The following is a 14,338-nucleotide window of genomic DNA, read 5'->3' on the forward strand; positions in this document are numbered from 1 at the left end:
CCATATTAAAGTACAAATGGCAAAAACAAAATTTCAAGAAAATTTACAATGCTCACCATTATTTACCATAATTCCATATTCCTCTAACAAAAAGTTTATGTTTGTGTCATATTTAGATTCTCCACCTTCCCCCAGCATCACAAGAATACGCCCTCCATTTTCTAGGTATTTTTTCAATATTTCAAGCTTCAAAAAAAAAATTACAATGATCAATCAAATGTGGAGTACTTCTTCAAAATTAAATCTGGCTCAATCACAGCCATAAAATAACACTCAAATAACTTTTTAACAATTAAACAATTTGCTTACATTACACCAGAGTTTTTGTGACACAGTGGGTAACACTATTTGCCTCCGAGTCAGAAACTCAGGGTTCAAGACCCATCTGTGTATTTATAACCAGCCAAATAGCTTGACTATCAACCTGCAAAACCTGCCAGCAAGAGCAAGTGAAAGTCTTGGTCAGCATGTGTTGGAAAGACTGTTGGAGCCTCAGCCATCATTATCCATAGCTGCAGACTACACCATGTAATACCACAGCAGCACAAACTTGTTGAGTGAACTTTAACAGACCACCAACATAAAACATTAGTTGCTGCAGGTTAACAATCATTGACTTTGAAGTGGTTTGAGATGTAAAGCAAGCTATATTAATACAAATTATTTCTTTACAAAGATCTTTCTCAAAACATGAAGATCTGAAGCATACAATCTCATAAGTAGGACATTAGTTACAGAGTAAAAGAATACTTGCCAGCTTTTAACTGGAAGAATTTCACTTCAGTACTTACTGGTAAATAATTTATAGAAGGCATGCATATGTTTGATATGGAAAATCTTTTCTGGAATATTAGCTTATTCACATTCACAGACACTGTCCCATTACTAAATGTACTGCAGAGAGTCAAAGTCATAGAGATGTACAGCACGGAAACAGACCCTTCGGTCCAACTCGTCCATGATGACCAGATATCCCAACCCAATCTAGTCTCACCTGCCAGCACCTGGCCCATATCCCTCCAAACCCTTCCTATTCATAAAACCATGGATGTAGGTTTGCTTGCTGAGCTGGAAGGTTCATTTCCAGACGTTTCGTCACCCTACTAGGTAACATCTTCAGTGGGCCTCTGGGCGAAGCACTGTGGTTAATTCCTGCTTTCTATTTATATGTTTGGGTTTCTTTGGGTCGGTGATGTCATTTCCTGTGGTGATGTCATTTCCCATGCTTTTTCTCCGGGTGTGGTAGATGGGATCTAACTCGATGTGTTTGTTGACAGAGTTCCGGTTGGAATGCCATGCTTCTAGGAATTCTCCCCCTTGGCATCATGGTAGCCCACAAACCCACCAACACACTAAAACAGTAGCTAATGAACTTGAAAGACCCTATACAGACAACAAGCAAAACTAATGTTATTTACAAAATACTGTGCCAGGAACTATAACAAACACTACACTGGACAAACTGGCACAAAGCTAGCCACCAGGATACATGAACATCAACTAGCCACAAAATTACATGACCCTCACTCACTAGTATCCTTACATACTGAGGAGGAAGGACACCACTTCGACTGGGTCAAAATATCCATTCTAGGACAAGCCAAACAGACACGCAGAGAATTCCTAGAAGCACGGCATTCCAACCAGAACTCTATCAACAAACACATGGAGTTAGATCCCATCTACCACACCCTGAGAAAAAGAACAGGCAATGACATCACCAACCCAAAGAAACCCAAACATATAAATAGAAAGCAGGAATTATCCACAGTGTTTCGCCCCGAGGCCCACTGAAGATGTTACCTAGTAGGGTGACGAAACGTCTGGAAATGAACCTTCCAGCTCAGTGAGTAAACCTACATCCAAAACCTCAACTAGAGCTACAAATCTTCTCAAAACGCGCTCATATACCCAACCAAATGCCTTTTAAATGTTGCAATTGTACTTCATAGAACATGGTACAGTACAACATAAGAACAGGCCCTTTGGTCCATCATGTCATAACACTGATCATAAAGTATCAAATTCTGCAAAATCCATTTACAGAATTAATGTGCTTTCTTACTTCAGCAGCAGTGAATTTTTCTCTGGGTCCTGCTGTGATCCATAGTTTCACACCTATCAGTTTTTCTTCAGTGATTTCATCTTTAAAACTGTCAACCACAAGAATGAATGAAGTTTGAAATTATTTTCTCAAAAAAAAAACTAATACAAGCTTGTTAAGCATTTAATAAATTTGGTGGTCGTTAGAAATAAGACTACTCTTAACCCTCAATATATGGAATTATAATTATATCGAGACTAGTAACGTGTTTATTTATTCCTTGTAAAGTCTTACTAAAAGAACAAATCCATAAAGTTCACAGCTTAAATCAGAATTTTACTGCAGACAGAAATCAAAGAACCTAAGTGCTAAAAACTACACTCCATCTTAAATAGACTAGCTTAAATAGTCAGTTACATAAAAAAAATTTAAAATAAAATAAAGATGATTACACTTTCCATGAAACTCATTAAAAACTTATGTCAATACTCATTTGACTCAGACTCCAAGTATTTAAGAGAAATCAGAAAATTAACCACTTGGTCTGAGTACTATTTCGAAGATTCGTATAAGGGTTTAGATTTCTTGGGCCGTTTGCTTCGTTTAAAGGCAAGGCTGTATCTTCAAATTCCCTCAAACAATCCTACTGTGATAGACTTCCATTCAATACAAAAGTCACTAGCTTAACTGTCATCACCTTGGGTCAGAACTCTCCTGGTTCCAATGTTCTTAAACTCTCTCTTCTCAGCTTGGCTATTGTAGAAAACTAATTCACTGTTCAGTCCTTCGATTATCATTGTGTTCAGGAACAGATATAAAATTTTAACAGAATCCTCCTTGAAAATAAAAACACCCTCCCTATACAACTTCTGGCTAAACTAGCCCCAAACTACTTGAACACAGAACTACATCCAAGGAACCACTTACTCCTACTTAACTTTTAGTCTACCCTTTTTCCTAGTATTGCTCTCAAGGCAGCTTGGTCACATGATCAATTACTTGAAGACAGCTGCATTTTATAAGAAGTCCTTCTCAGAAACCTAGCTCTAAAAGCAATCATCCCACAGTTTTCTTCTTTCCCAAAAGCTCATGGATCGTCTTAATTTGTGTAACTTCCAAACTAGAGAAGACTTTAAATTATTTTCAACATTACGACTAAGTATATTTGAAAAATCATGAATGGACAAGCCATTCTTGATTCAGATCTTAAGAATTTCTACAATGTTTATATTTAGGAATTTATAGCTTTCTCATTACAAATTGACAGGATAGAAAGATATTTACAACTAATTGTCTAGCTTTGAAACAAAGTGAGAATTCTTTGGCAAATTTCAGCATGTCTGGCAGCATCTGTGGGGACAGAGCTGAGTTAATGTTTTGAGTATTTATTAGAATCCAGTCACCAGACTTGAAATGTTAATTCTACTTTGTCCGCATAAATGCTGCCAGATCTGCTGACTTACGTTAGCAATTTCTATTTTTGTTTCAGATCGCCAGCGCTTCTTTGTTTTATTATAGTTGTATAACTTCTTAATGTTTACAATCTCAAGTAACTTTTAAAACTATAATTAAGTGTTAGTGAACCATTATGAGAAATTGCATATCTTTGACCTAACTACACTAAAGGCAATTTTGTTCTCCTATTATTTAAGAGTTGCTGGAGCAAACTATCTGTAAGGTGCTGACCAACTACATTAATTGGTAGGCTTATTTCTCCTGCTCACACTTTGTCAGATCATTAATTGAATGTGAGACATGTGTGGGTCAGATTTCAAAGCACCAATGACATAGTAAAAGTGGCTTTGAAACTGATTTTAGTCAAAATAATGCAAGTACCTTCTTGTATTAACCTGACTTCAAGAAAAATCTTGAGTCTCTTTCTGAATTTCAACACAGGCAATATTCAGTATGTTTTACCTTACTGTTCTGCTATATATTATAGTAACAGTTCATCAGATTTCCAATAAGATATAAGTGTCACAGTACTCAACTGTTGTCAAATATAAAAAAAGAAGTTAAAAATCACACAACATCAGGTTATAGTCCAACAGGTTTATTTAAAATATTAGCTTTCGGAGCACTGCTCCTTCATCAGGTGCATAATTGTCAAATATGATAGCCGTTAATCTTCCAATGCAATTATTGTATTTTTTTCCTGATTAGCAAATAAAATGTAAATGATAAAGATAGTCAGTGGGCAAGTGGTCTCAATATCCTTCACTCAGTGAAAGTGTGTGTGGTTTATATTTGGAGTTTGTTAACAAAGTGATAATATCAGAAATAGAGTGCAAAAGTCTTAAAAAAAAAACTTTTGAGAGCTTTTCTTTTTTGGTTACTAATGGCATTTTTACCCATTTTGTGTGAATTTACACAAGGCATTTTTGACTAAAAGTAGTGCATATGATGAAAACAATGTCACTGTTGTCACAAAAGTGGCCAGTCAATAATTTCTACAAACAGCACTGATGTAAATATTTTCATCATGATTCAATACTCAAGTTACGGAAGAAAACACTTTTAGGTATTAATAATGTTAAACAATTTGAAGGAAAAGTAATTACTGCAGTATGTATACACAGGGGAACCTCGATTATCCGATTATCAATTATCCGAAAATCGGATTATCCAAAGGAGATCTCGAGGTCCTGATAGAAACATTACATCAAAGACATGTTTCCGACAGTGATTGCGTATTTTGTTTACAGTGGTTAAACTGGCACCGTCTCCAAATGACTGACTGACTGCCTGCCCCCTCTCTCTCCTCACACTTTCCCTGGAGTTCTACAGAGGGGTGTATCCAAGCACCCCCCACCCCGGCTTCCCAGGAATAATCTCTTCAACATTGTCCTGTATAGGGCAAACATGGAACCTGTCAAAGGTTTGCAGTAAAAAGTTGTGTGTGGCTGTGTCTGTGCGCTATTTGGAGACTTACCCCACAAAGACAGCTGCAACAGCAGCTGTCTCATTGTTGGTGTGCAGTCTGGATGGCCCAGGCCAGGGGTGGGGTGGGAGTGGCGGTTGACTGTGTTGGGGTGGGGGATTGCACGCTTTGTGCTGAGGGTCGGGAGTGGGGTTGGACCGGGTTAGGGGCAGTGACGGGGGCGGGTTTAGACCGGGACGGGTTTGGACCGGGTTGGGGGACACGGTTGGCCAGAGGCGGTGTTGGTGGCAAGGCCTCGCACGCTATGTGCTGCTGCAGTCTCCTGAACGGGGAGCAGACTTTAAAAATCCGAGCCCAAGAAAAAGGAATTTAAATCGATTTCTGTATAATTGATTATCCGATCAAAATAGTGCCCGCCCATCACGTTCAGATAATCAAGTTCCCACTGTAATTGGTTTTCATTCTGTTTAATAAACATGATCTATTTCAGTTTCAGTCACATGGTTTGTCAGTATGGTATCTTTCCTCAGCTGGTGTCTATTCTCAGTCAGTATGGTCTACAGCTTTGTGTATTTCCAATGCACAAATAGTAATCTTCTGGATTCGGTTTACAGCTTGGGAAATTACTTAAAACAGAAAAAATACCTTGCCGAATAGACTTGAATATCTAAGGTGGGTCTGAAATATAGAAATCACAAGTTAAAGATGCAAACAAACACCTGCCTTTGTATTTTCCAGTTGGTCCGAAGTTTCTTCTGCAATGACTTGTAACCACTATTGGCAGTAAAGAGTTCTTTTTTTGATGCATTAAAAACTATTATATTTCGTTGATCCTTCTCCATGGTTTCCTTGAAGAAAAAAGGACACCTTCTAATCACTATGTTTTTAATTATGCAACTTAGATAGGAATTTGAATTCAAACCTTACCTCATACCCTTTTCACTCTTCTGAGAGGAAAAAAAGCAAAGTTGACAAATGGTAACACTCTCTGATGCAAAGTACACTATATATTTGTGAATTTGGCCATAAATCAGATTGTACAAAATGGTTCCTGCTATTTAAGACACATGCTTAAAATTTCTATTAATGTGTAGTTAATGACATTATAAAGAACTATATGGTTTGTATTAATATGTTGTCTTTCCACCTATAGTTAGTAGCTGCACAGCACAGATTAAAACAATCGATTTCTATACTGAGGAACATTGCACGTGTATCATTCAATTAAGATATCACATTGAGTTAGCAAGCAGGTAAAATAGTTGCTATCCTGATTACCATATGATACCATCTTTAGAATGGCAGATAAGTAGGAAATTTTATTGGATATGCACACACAATAACACGCAGATGTATAAATTACACTAATATTAACTGTGATAAAATCTGTACAAAAAAGGTATAAATTGCACAGTTATTGAATTTCAGGAGGGATGCAATGGTCTAGTGATATTATCATTGAGCTGTTAATGCAGAGGCTTAGGTAATGATCTGGGTTCGAATCTTGCCAATGCAGATGGTGGAATTTGAATTCAATAAATATCTGGAATTAAAGAGTCAAATGGTGACCATGAATCCATTGTTGATTGTCGGAAAAACCTATCAGGTTCACTAATGTCCTTTAGGTAAGACAACTGCCATCCTTATCTGGTCTGGCCTACATAGGACTCCAGATCCACAGCAATGTGGTTGACTCTTAGACTGGCCCTCTGAGAAATTAGGGATGGGCAATAAATGCTAGCCTTGCCAGTGATGCCCTCATCCCGTGAATATGAAATAAAAACTGCTTTCAGTAAAGTTATATATTTTTAAAGCCAGCATGTAACAAGCTCAACAAGAGAAGGGGCACTTCTGAAGTTGCTTTTAGGAAATGTAGGTTTGTAGGCAGCAAGAGTATCAGCACAACTGCGTTTTAGTAACAGTGATTATAATTCAGATAAATTGAATATGGTTATAGAAAAGATGGTTATAGAAAAGACAAAGTGCAGAAGATTTAAAATGGGAAAAGGATGATTTTACCAAGTGGAGATATGATGGAGGGTGGAAATAGCTACTTGAAGGTAAATTGGTGTCAGAGCAGTGGGAAGCATTCAGAAGATTATACAGGGTTCAGGGCAAATGAGTTTCTGGAAAGGAAAAGGAGTTGGAGTACCAAAACTAAATTCTTCTGCTACCAGATGTCAAAAAGTAAACAGGGTAGGCTGGAGAAAAATGAAAAGCTTATGTCAGATACCAGAGCTCAATACAGCAGAAAGACTACAGCAGTGTAGAAGGCTAAAGACAAGGCTAAAAGTTAAAAGTAGTTTAAAAAAAAACAGAGGGAAGGGAAAATAATTTGGAAGTACAATTTAAAACAATGTATTTTTTATAAAAAAAACTAAGGTGATAACTAAGGAAAATGTGGAACCAATTACATTAATGGTCAGGGATAGGAAGGTATGACTGCGTGAGGCAGTACGGGGACCCAGAATTTAGCTCTGGAGGAGTCTCAGCCAGTGCCCTTGTACATTCAGTATGAGGTTGAATAGTATCATGATCCAAGGTGCTATTCAACTGGTGTTCAAAGAGAAATATAGTAATAATATAGGGTATCATAGATAGGGAAATCGATACTGCTCTTAGCAGGAAAAACAGATCCTGAAGACTATGTTGCCTACCTAGTTCCAAGGTTGAGAACATTTCATCTATGCTGGAGAGAACTTGGAGTGGGAGGGGAAATGATCCAATGGTCCTTTTAGATACTAATGACACAAAGAGACTAGGAAAGAGGTTCTGCTGAAGGACTACAAGCAGTTCTGGGCTGAATTAAAAAGCAGAACCTAAGGCAAGGTAATAAGTTCTGGAATTACTACTTGAGCCACATGCAAACTGATGCAAATTAGAGACCTAAATTGGCACAGCGATAAGAAAATTAGGGAAGTAAACATGTGGCTAAGAGATTGGTGTGGGAAAGAGGGATTCCATTTCATGGGACACTGGCATCAGTTTTGGAACCAGGGTGATCTGTACTGATGGGATGGTCTCCACCTGAACCAATCTGGAACCAGTGTTCTGGCAAAAAGAATAAATAGGGTGGACTTTAAACTTGTGAGTTTGGGGGGGGGGGGCGGGGTGGGGGGGTGAAGAAGGAGGGAAAGGGAAAGCAACAGGGAGCATGGAGTCAAGAAGATAGATAAGCAGCAGATTAGCATTAAGAACACGGGAGAGGCTGGACCGGCCGTTATCTCTGGATGAGCTGACCAAGGCCCTCGAGTCCTTCGAAAAGAATAAAACTCCCGGAAGCGACGGCTTACCGGTCGAGCTCTATTCTGCTCTTTGGAACTTGATTGGCCAGGACCTGCTGGAGGTGTATGTCAGTATGCTTCTGGTGGGTACCATGAGCAAATCCATGAGGAAAGGCATCATCACCTTCATCTACAAGGGGAGAGGAAGGAAATTAGAAATTGGAGACCAATCTCACTATTAAACTTGGATTACAAAATCTTGTCAAAGATCATCACCAATCGGGTCAGGTCTGCTCTGGGATTGGTGATTCACCCTGACCACCGGGCAGGAAGATCGCTGAGGGTCTCACACTCGCCAGGGATACGATTGCCTATGTGCAGGATAAGGGGGTAGACACCTGCTTCATTAGCCTGGACCAGGAGAAAGCCTTTGACAGGATATTGCACGTGTATATGAGGGATGTTCTCTCCAAAATGGGCTTTGGGGAGGGAATCTGCAATTGGATCAGACCGCTCTACACCAACATTGCCAGTGCAATCTCAATCAATGGGTGGGAATCAGATAGCTTCCCAGTCAGAGCTGGAGTCAGGCAGGGCTGCCCTCTCTCTCCTGCCGAGTTTGTGCGCTGCATAGAGCCATTTGCCGAGTCCATCAGGAAGGATGCGAGCCTGAGAGGGGTGACTATTCCTGGCAGTGGTGGCCTACAGGTTAAGGCCTCCTTGTACATGGATGACGTTGCCATTTTCTGCTCAGATCTGCTGTCCGTGCACAGATTCATGTGCATGTGTGACCAGTTCGAACGGGCCTCGGGGCCAAGGTAAACCAAGGCAAGAACGAGGCCATGCACTTTGAGAACTGGGTCGACCAATCCTCGATCCCCTTCACCATCAGGACTGACCACCTGAAGGTGCTGGATATTTGGTTCTGAGGATGCGCCAAGTCTTGGGAGGAGTGAATCAGTAAAGTGAGGCAGAAACTAGGCAGATGGGAGCAACGGTCGCTCTTCATCATGGGAAAAAACCTGGTCATCAGGTGTGAGGTACTGTCAGTGTTGTTATATGTGGCATAGGTCTGGCCCAGAACCTGTGCCACCGCAGTCACCCGGGCCATCTTCCACTTCATGTGGAGATTAAAGATGGATCAGATCCGAAGGGACACCACGTATAAAGATCTGGGCAACGGGGAGAAAAACACGGCCAATGCCACCCTCACCCTGATGGCCACCTTTGTGTGTGGATTCCCGGTACACAAACACCAAGTGTCACTACGTACTGAGGTTCTACCTGTCTCCGGTGTTGCTAAGGATGGGCCTGTCTCGCTGCCACGGAATGCTCCAAGCAGTTGACCATTCCGTATCACTTGTCCTTCATGGAGAAATTTATGAAGTAAAACATCTTTGACCACAAGTCCATCAGGAAGTGATCAGCACGTCATGTCCTTGAGACCATTCGGGAAAAGGAGAGGGCGGATCCTATTGAACGGTTCCCTGGGCAGACTGTCAAAGTCATTTGGCAGAATGCCTTATCCCCAAAACTTTCAAAACATGGTTTGGCTGGTGGTGAGAAGAGGTCTGCCGGTGAGATCCTTTATGCACGCCCGGACTCTCTGCCCCACTGCACATTGCCCTAGAAGCAGCTGTGGAGGGGAAGAGACAGTCACACACCTCCTTCTGGAATGTGCCTATTCAAAGGAAGTCTGGAGAGGAACGCAGAGGTGTTTGTCGAGGTTCGTCCCGAGCAGCTCCGTGACGTGGGACTCCCGTGCTCTACGGTCTGTTCTCAGGGACGCACACCGAGACGTACATCAACTTGCCTGGAGGATCATCAACTCGGTGAAAGACGCTCTTTGGTCTGCCCGAAACCTGTTGATCTTCCGGCTGAAGGAGTTGACCGAGTGAGTGTTGCAGACTGGCACATTCCAAGGTTCAGGACTACATGCTGAGGGATGCGCTGAAGCTTGGGGTAGCTGCCACCAAGGCGAGGTGGGGAAAGACCACCATGTAAGGTCTGCCTGCCTAAGAAGAACAGGGGGCCCAGTCAGTAGTTGGGCTCCGCTGATGCCTCAGCAGAATATCTGGATAGTCAATGATTATGAATGTACGAATGATTAATTCCGATCTGTATGTAAAGAAATGGAATGTTTACATATGTATGGCATCACCAAAATAATTTTAATGAATAAAGTATATTTTTGAAATTAAAAAAAATGTGTGCAGGGTTTAAGTTCGAGGCAGACAAGGAATGAAGCAAAAAGGAAGGATAACTTAGGACATATTACGAGAGGTGATGGAAATCATGAGGTTAAGAAAATTAGCAATAAGGTGCTTTACCTGAATGCTCGTAGTATTGGTAACAAAGTAGATGAATTAACAGCATAAATCATCGTGAATGATTATGATGTGGTAGGCATTACAGAGACACGATTGTAGGGGGTTCAGGACTGGCAGTTAAACATCCAAGGATTTACAACTTATTAAAAAGACAGAGGTGGGTAGAGGGGGCGGGGTTGCCTTGTTAGTTAAGAATGAAATTAAATCTATGGCACTGAATAACATAGGGTCAGATGAGGTAGAGTCTGTGTGGTTGGAGTTGAGGAACTACAAAGGCAAAAACACCATAATGGGAGTTATGTACAGATCTCTCAGTTGTGGTCAGGGCCATAGGCATAAGATGTACCAGAAAAATTGATAGGACATGTCAGAAAGGCAAGATCACGGTGATCATGGGGGATTTCATATGCAAATAGACTGGGTGAATAATGTTGCCTTGGATCCAAAGAAAGGCAATTCATGACATGCTTACAGGGTGGCTTTTTGGAACAGTTTGTGATGGTTCCCACAAGGGAGCAGGCTAATCTGGACTTAGTGCTATGTAATGAGCCAGACTTTATAAAATATCTTAAAGTAAGGAAACACTTAGGAGGCAGCGATCATAATATGGTAGAGTTCAGCCTGCAGTTTGAAAGAGAGAAGGCAAAATCAGATGCAAAGGTGTTATAGTTAAATAAAGGTAATTACAAGAGCATGAGAGAGAAACTGACAAAAATCAAGTGGAAGCAGAGCCTCGTGGGGAAGACAGCAGAGCAACAATGGCAGGAGTTTCTCGATGTAATTTAGGACTCAGTACAGAGGTTCACCTCAAAGAAAAGAAAGTTTATCCTGGGGAGGGGGGTTACACAGCCATGGCTGACAAAGGAAGTCAGGAAATGTATCAAAGAAAAAGAAAGAAGAGAACCTATAAAGTGGCCAAGAGCACTGGGAAATCAGAAGATTGGGAAGACTACAAAAACAGAGAATAACAAAAAAGAGAAATAAGGAAGCAGAGGATCAAATATGAAAGGTAAGCTTGCCAGTAATATTAGAAATGATAGTAAGTTTCTGTCAATACATAAGAAATAAATGAGAGGCAAAAGTAGAAATTGGGCTGCTCCAAATTGATGTAGGAAGGCTAGTGATGAGAGATAAGGAAATAGCTGAAGAATTTAATAAATACTTTTTGTGTCAATCTTCACAGTGGAAGATGTGAGTAATATCCCAACAATTAAGGAGAGTCAAGGGGCAGAGTTGAGTATGGTAGCCATTACAAAAGAGAAAGTGCTAGAAAAGCTGAAAGGTCTAAAAATTGATAAATCTTCTGGCCTGGATGGGCTACACCCTAGAGTTCTGAGGGAGGTGACTGAAGAAATAGCGTGGGCGTTGGTTGGTTGTAATCTTTCAAAAATCACTGGAATCAGGGAAAGTCCCAGATGATTGGAAAAATTGCTGTTGTTCAAGAAAGGATCAAGACAAAAGATGGAAAATTATAGGCCGATTAGCCTTATGTCAGTTGTAGGTAAAATTCTAGAATCCATCGTTAAGGATGAGATTTCTAAATTCTTAGAAGTGCAGGGTTGGATTAGAACAAATCAACATGGATTTAGTAAGGGGAGGTCGAGCCTGACAAACCTGTTACAATTCTTCGAAGAGACAACAAGTAGGTTAGACCAGAGAAATCCAGTGGATGTTATCTATCTAGACTTCCAAAAGGCCTTGATAAGGTGCCTCACGGAAAGCTTCTGAGTAAGGTGAGGGTCCACGATGTTCAAGGTGAGCTACTGGCATGGATTGAGGATAGGCTGTCTGACAGAAGGCAGAAAGTTGGAATAAAAGGTTCTTTTTCGGAATGGCAGCTAGTGACAAATGGTGCCCCGCAGGGTTCAGTGTTGGGGCCGCAGCTGTTCACTTTATATATTAATGAACTGGATGAAGGGACTGGGGGCATTTTGGTGAAGTTTGCTGATGATACGAAGTTAGGCTGACAGGCAGGTAGTTCTGAGAAGGTGGGGAGGCTGTGGAAAGATTTAGACAGATTAGGAGAGTCGTCCAAGAAATGGCTGATGAAATTCAATGTGAGCAAATGTGAGGTCTTGCACTTTGGAATAAAGAATACAGGCATGGACTATTTTCTAAACGGTGAAAAAATTCATAAAGCCAAAGTACAAAGGGATCTGGGAGTGCTAGTCCAGGATTATCTAAAGGTTAACTTGCAGGTTGAGTCCGTGGTTAAAAAAGCAAATGTGGGGATCTAAGATGGCGCCGATCTGAGAAGATCACACTGCAGAGCTTCGCATCGCAGCAGCAGGATGGTCCTTTAAACCACCCAACCCAGATCATCAGGATTTCTTGGGGTACTGGAAAGATTGTGGAGCCCCAAGAAACATTTCAAAATTGACTTACCTGTATTTTCAGCTGTCCAGAAATGCCTAAAAAGGGAGGAGGAGCATCGGAGGCTGGGCCAGCAGCTCAGCCTGCAGCAGCCTCAGAGCAGATTACTCTCCAAGACCTGGTGAACCAGCTCTCGAAATCTCGCGAGATGTTGGGGAAACAGATTGAAGAGAAGCTGGCTCCAGTCTCTCTCATGCTGCAGAAGCATGAGCAGCAGCTGGGAGACCTGGAGAAGAGGACGGAAGAAGTGGAGCACAGGGTCACAGTGGTGGAAGCTGATGCCAGTTCATTCAAGGAAGAGATCCAAGCCCTGAAGACGCAGGTTCGTAATTTGGTTGACCAAGTGGATGATCTTGAAAACGGGGGCAGGAGAAAAAAACATTCGGATCATCGGTCTGCCCGAGGGTAAGGTTGGTGAGCAACCTGTGGAATTTGTTGAAGATTGGCTTCCAAAATTCCTTGACTTGGAGACTGGCATGAGAGGATTGAAGATAGAGAGGGCTCACCGGGTCGCAGTACAGAGGTTGGGTCTGGGTCAACACCCTCGTCCTTTCCTGGTGTGGTTCCATCATTACCGGGGTAAGGAGAGAGTCATGGAGGTTTCCAGACTCCAGGGGAAGGATCCAAAGGCCCTAATTTACGAGGGGTCTAAGATCATGTTTTTTCAGGACTTTTCAGCGGCGGTGATCCAGAAACGAAAATCGTATGATGGTGTCAAGAGAAGATTGAAGGAGCTTGGGATTCAGTACTCCCTGAGATATCCAGCAGCGCTTCGGATCACCTCAGACGGATCCATGCATCTTTTTGACACAAGAGACTTTGTGGACAAACTAACCTAAGTTAAACAATTGTAATATGTATAAATATTGTTGTTTGGGTATGCGTTTATCATTCTGTAAAAGAAATGGAGGTTTTTCCCCCTTTTTTTTTAAACCTCTATTGATAATAATTTGGTTCAAACTATGTCTGGTGGTGGTTAAGATGTACATTTTAAATTTCTAAGTTAGGACATACCAAAGGATGGGTGGGGTATTTATTCCCCTTTTTATTAATAAAAGAATTTTTTTTTCAATCATATTGATATTCTATGGGGTGTTTATTCTTTTTAGCTTGTGCTTGCGATGCGGCTCTCGCTGGGAGAAGTGAAGGTGGTTGAGATGGTTAGATGCCTATTTATGGGCAGTTCGGGATGGGTAGTTGCCCCCTCCTGGTAGGGGGTGAGTTCCCCTACTCAGCGCTATTGGCGCTTTACATGTTGGTTTGTTTTCTGTTTTTTATTTTTTTTTATTTTTAATAATTTTGTATGTTTGTTAAATGTAGTGGTTTTAGTTTATGAAGTTTTTATATTTGGTGGACTATGCAACACTAAGGCTCAGCAATTTGTGGTTCGGGTTCCTCCTCTCTGGAATTTAAATGTAATTGCAGAAGATTATGGCTAATGATTTGATTAAATGGTGTACCTGGAATATCAAGGGAAGTCACTCAC

The 14,338-nt window shown here is 41.1% G+C and overlaps 1 protein-coding gene across 2 annotated transcripts in view; it reads right to left on the bottom strand.

The window, feature by feature from the left end:
* Positions 1-14,338, bottom strand: part of ift52 (intraflagellar transport 52 homolog (Chlamydomonas)) — a 46,272-nt gene that overhangs the window by 17,203 nt on the left and 14,731 nt on the right. For both annotated transcript variants that reach the window (XM_043710666.1, XM_043710667.1), the window contains 3 exons: positions 5,649-5,773; positions 2,066-2,153; positions 57-186 (listed from right to left, as the gene is read on the bottom strand). In XM_043710666.1, coding sequence (XP_043566601.1) covers positions 57-186; positions 2,066-2,153; positions 5,649-5,773 — 343 coding nt within the window. Of the gene's footprint in view, positions 1-56; positions 187-2,065; positions 2,154-5,648; positions 5,774-14,338 lie in introns of those variants that run through there.

This window comes from Chiloscyllium plagiosum, chromosome 20 (genome assembly GCF_004010195.1).
Source record: "Chiloscyllium plagiosum isolate BGI_BamShark_2017 chromosome 20, ASM401019v2, whole genome shotgun sequence".
Classification (NCBI taxonomy): Eukaryota; Metazoa; Chordata; class Chondrichthyes; order Orectolobiformes; family Hemiscylliidae; genus Chiloscyllium; species Chiloscyllium plagiosum.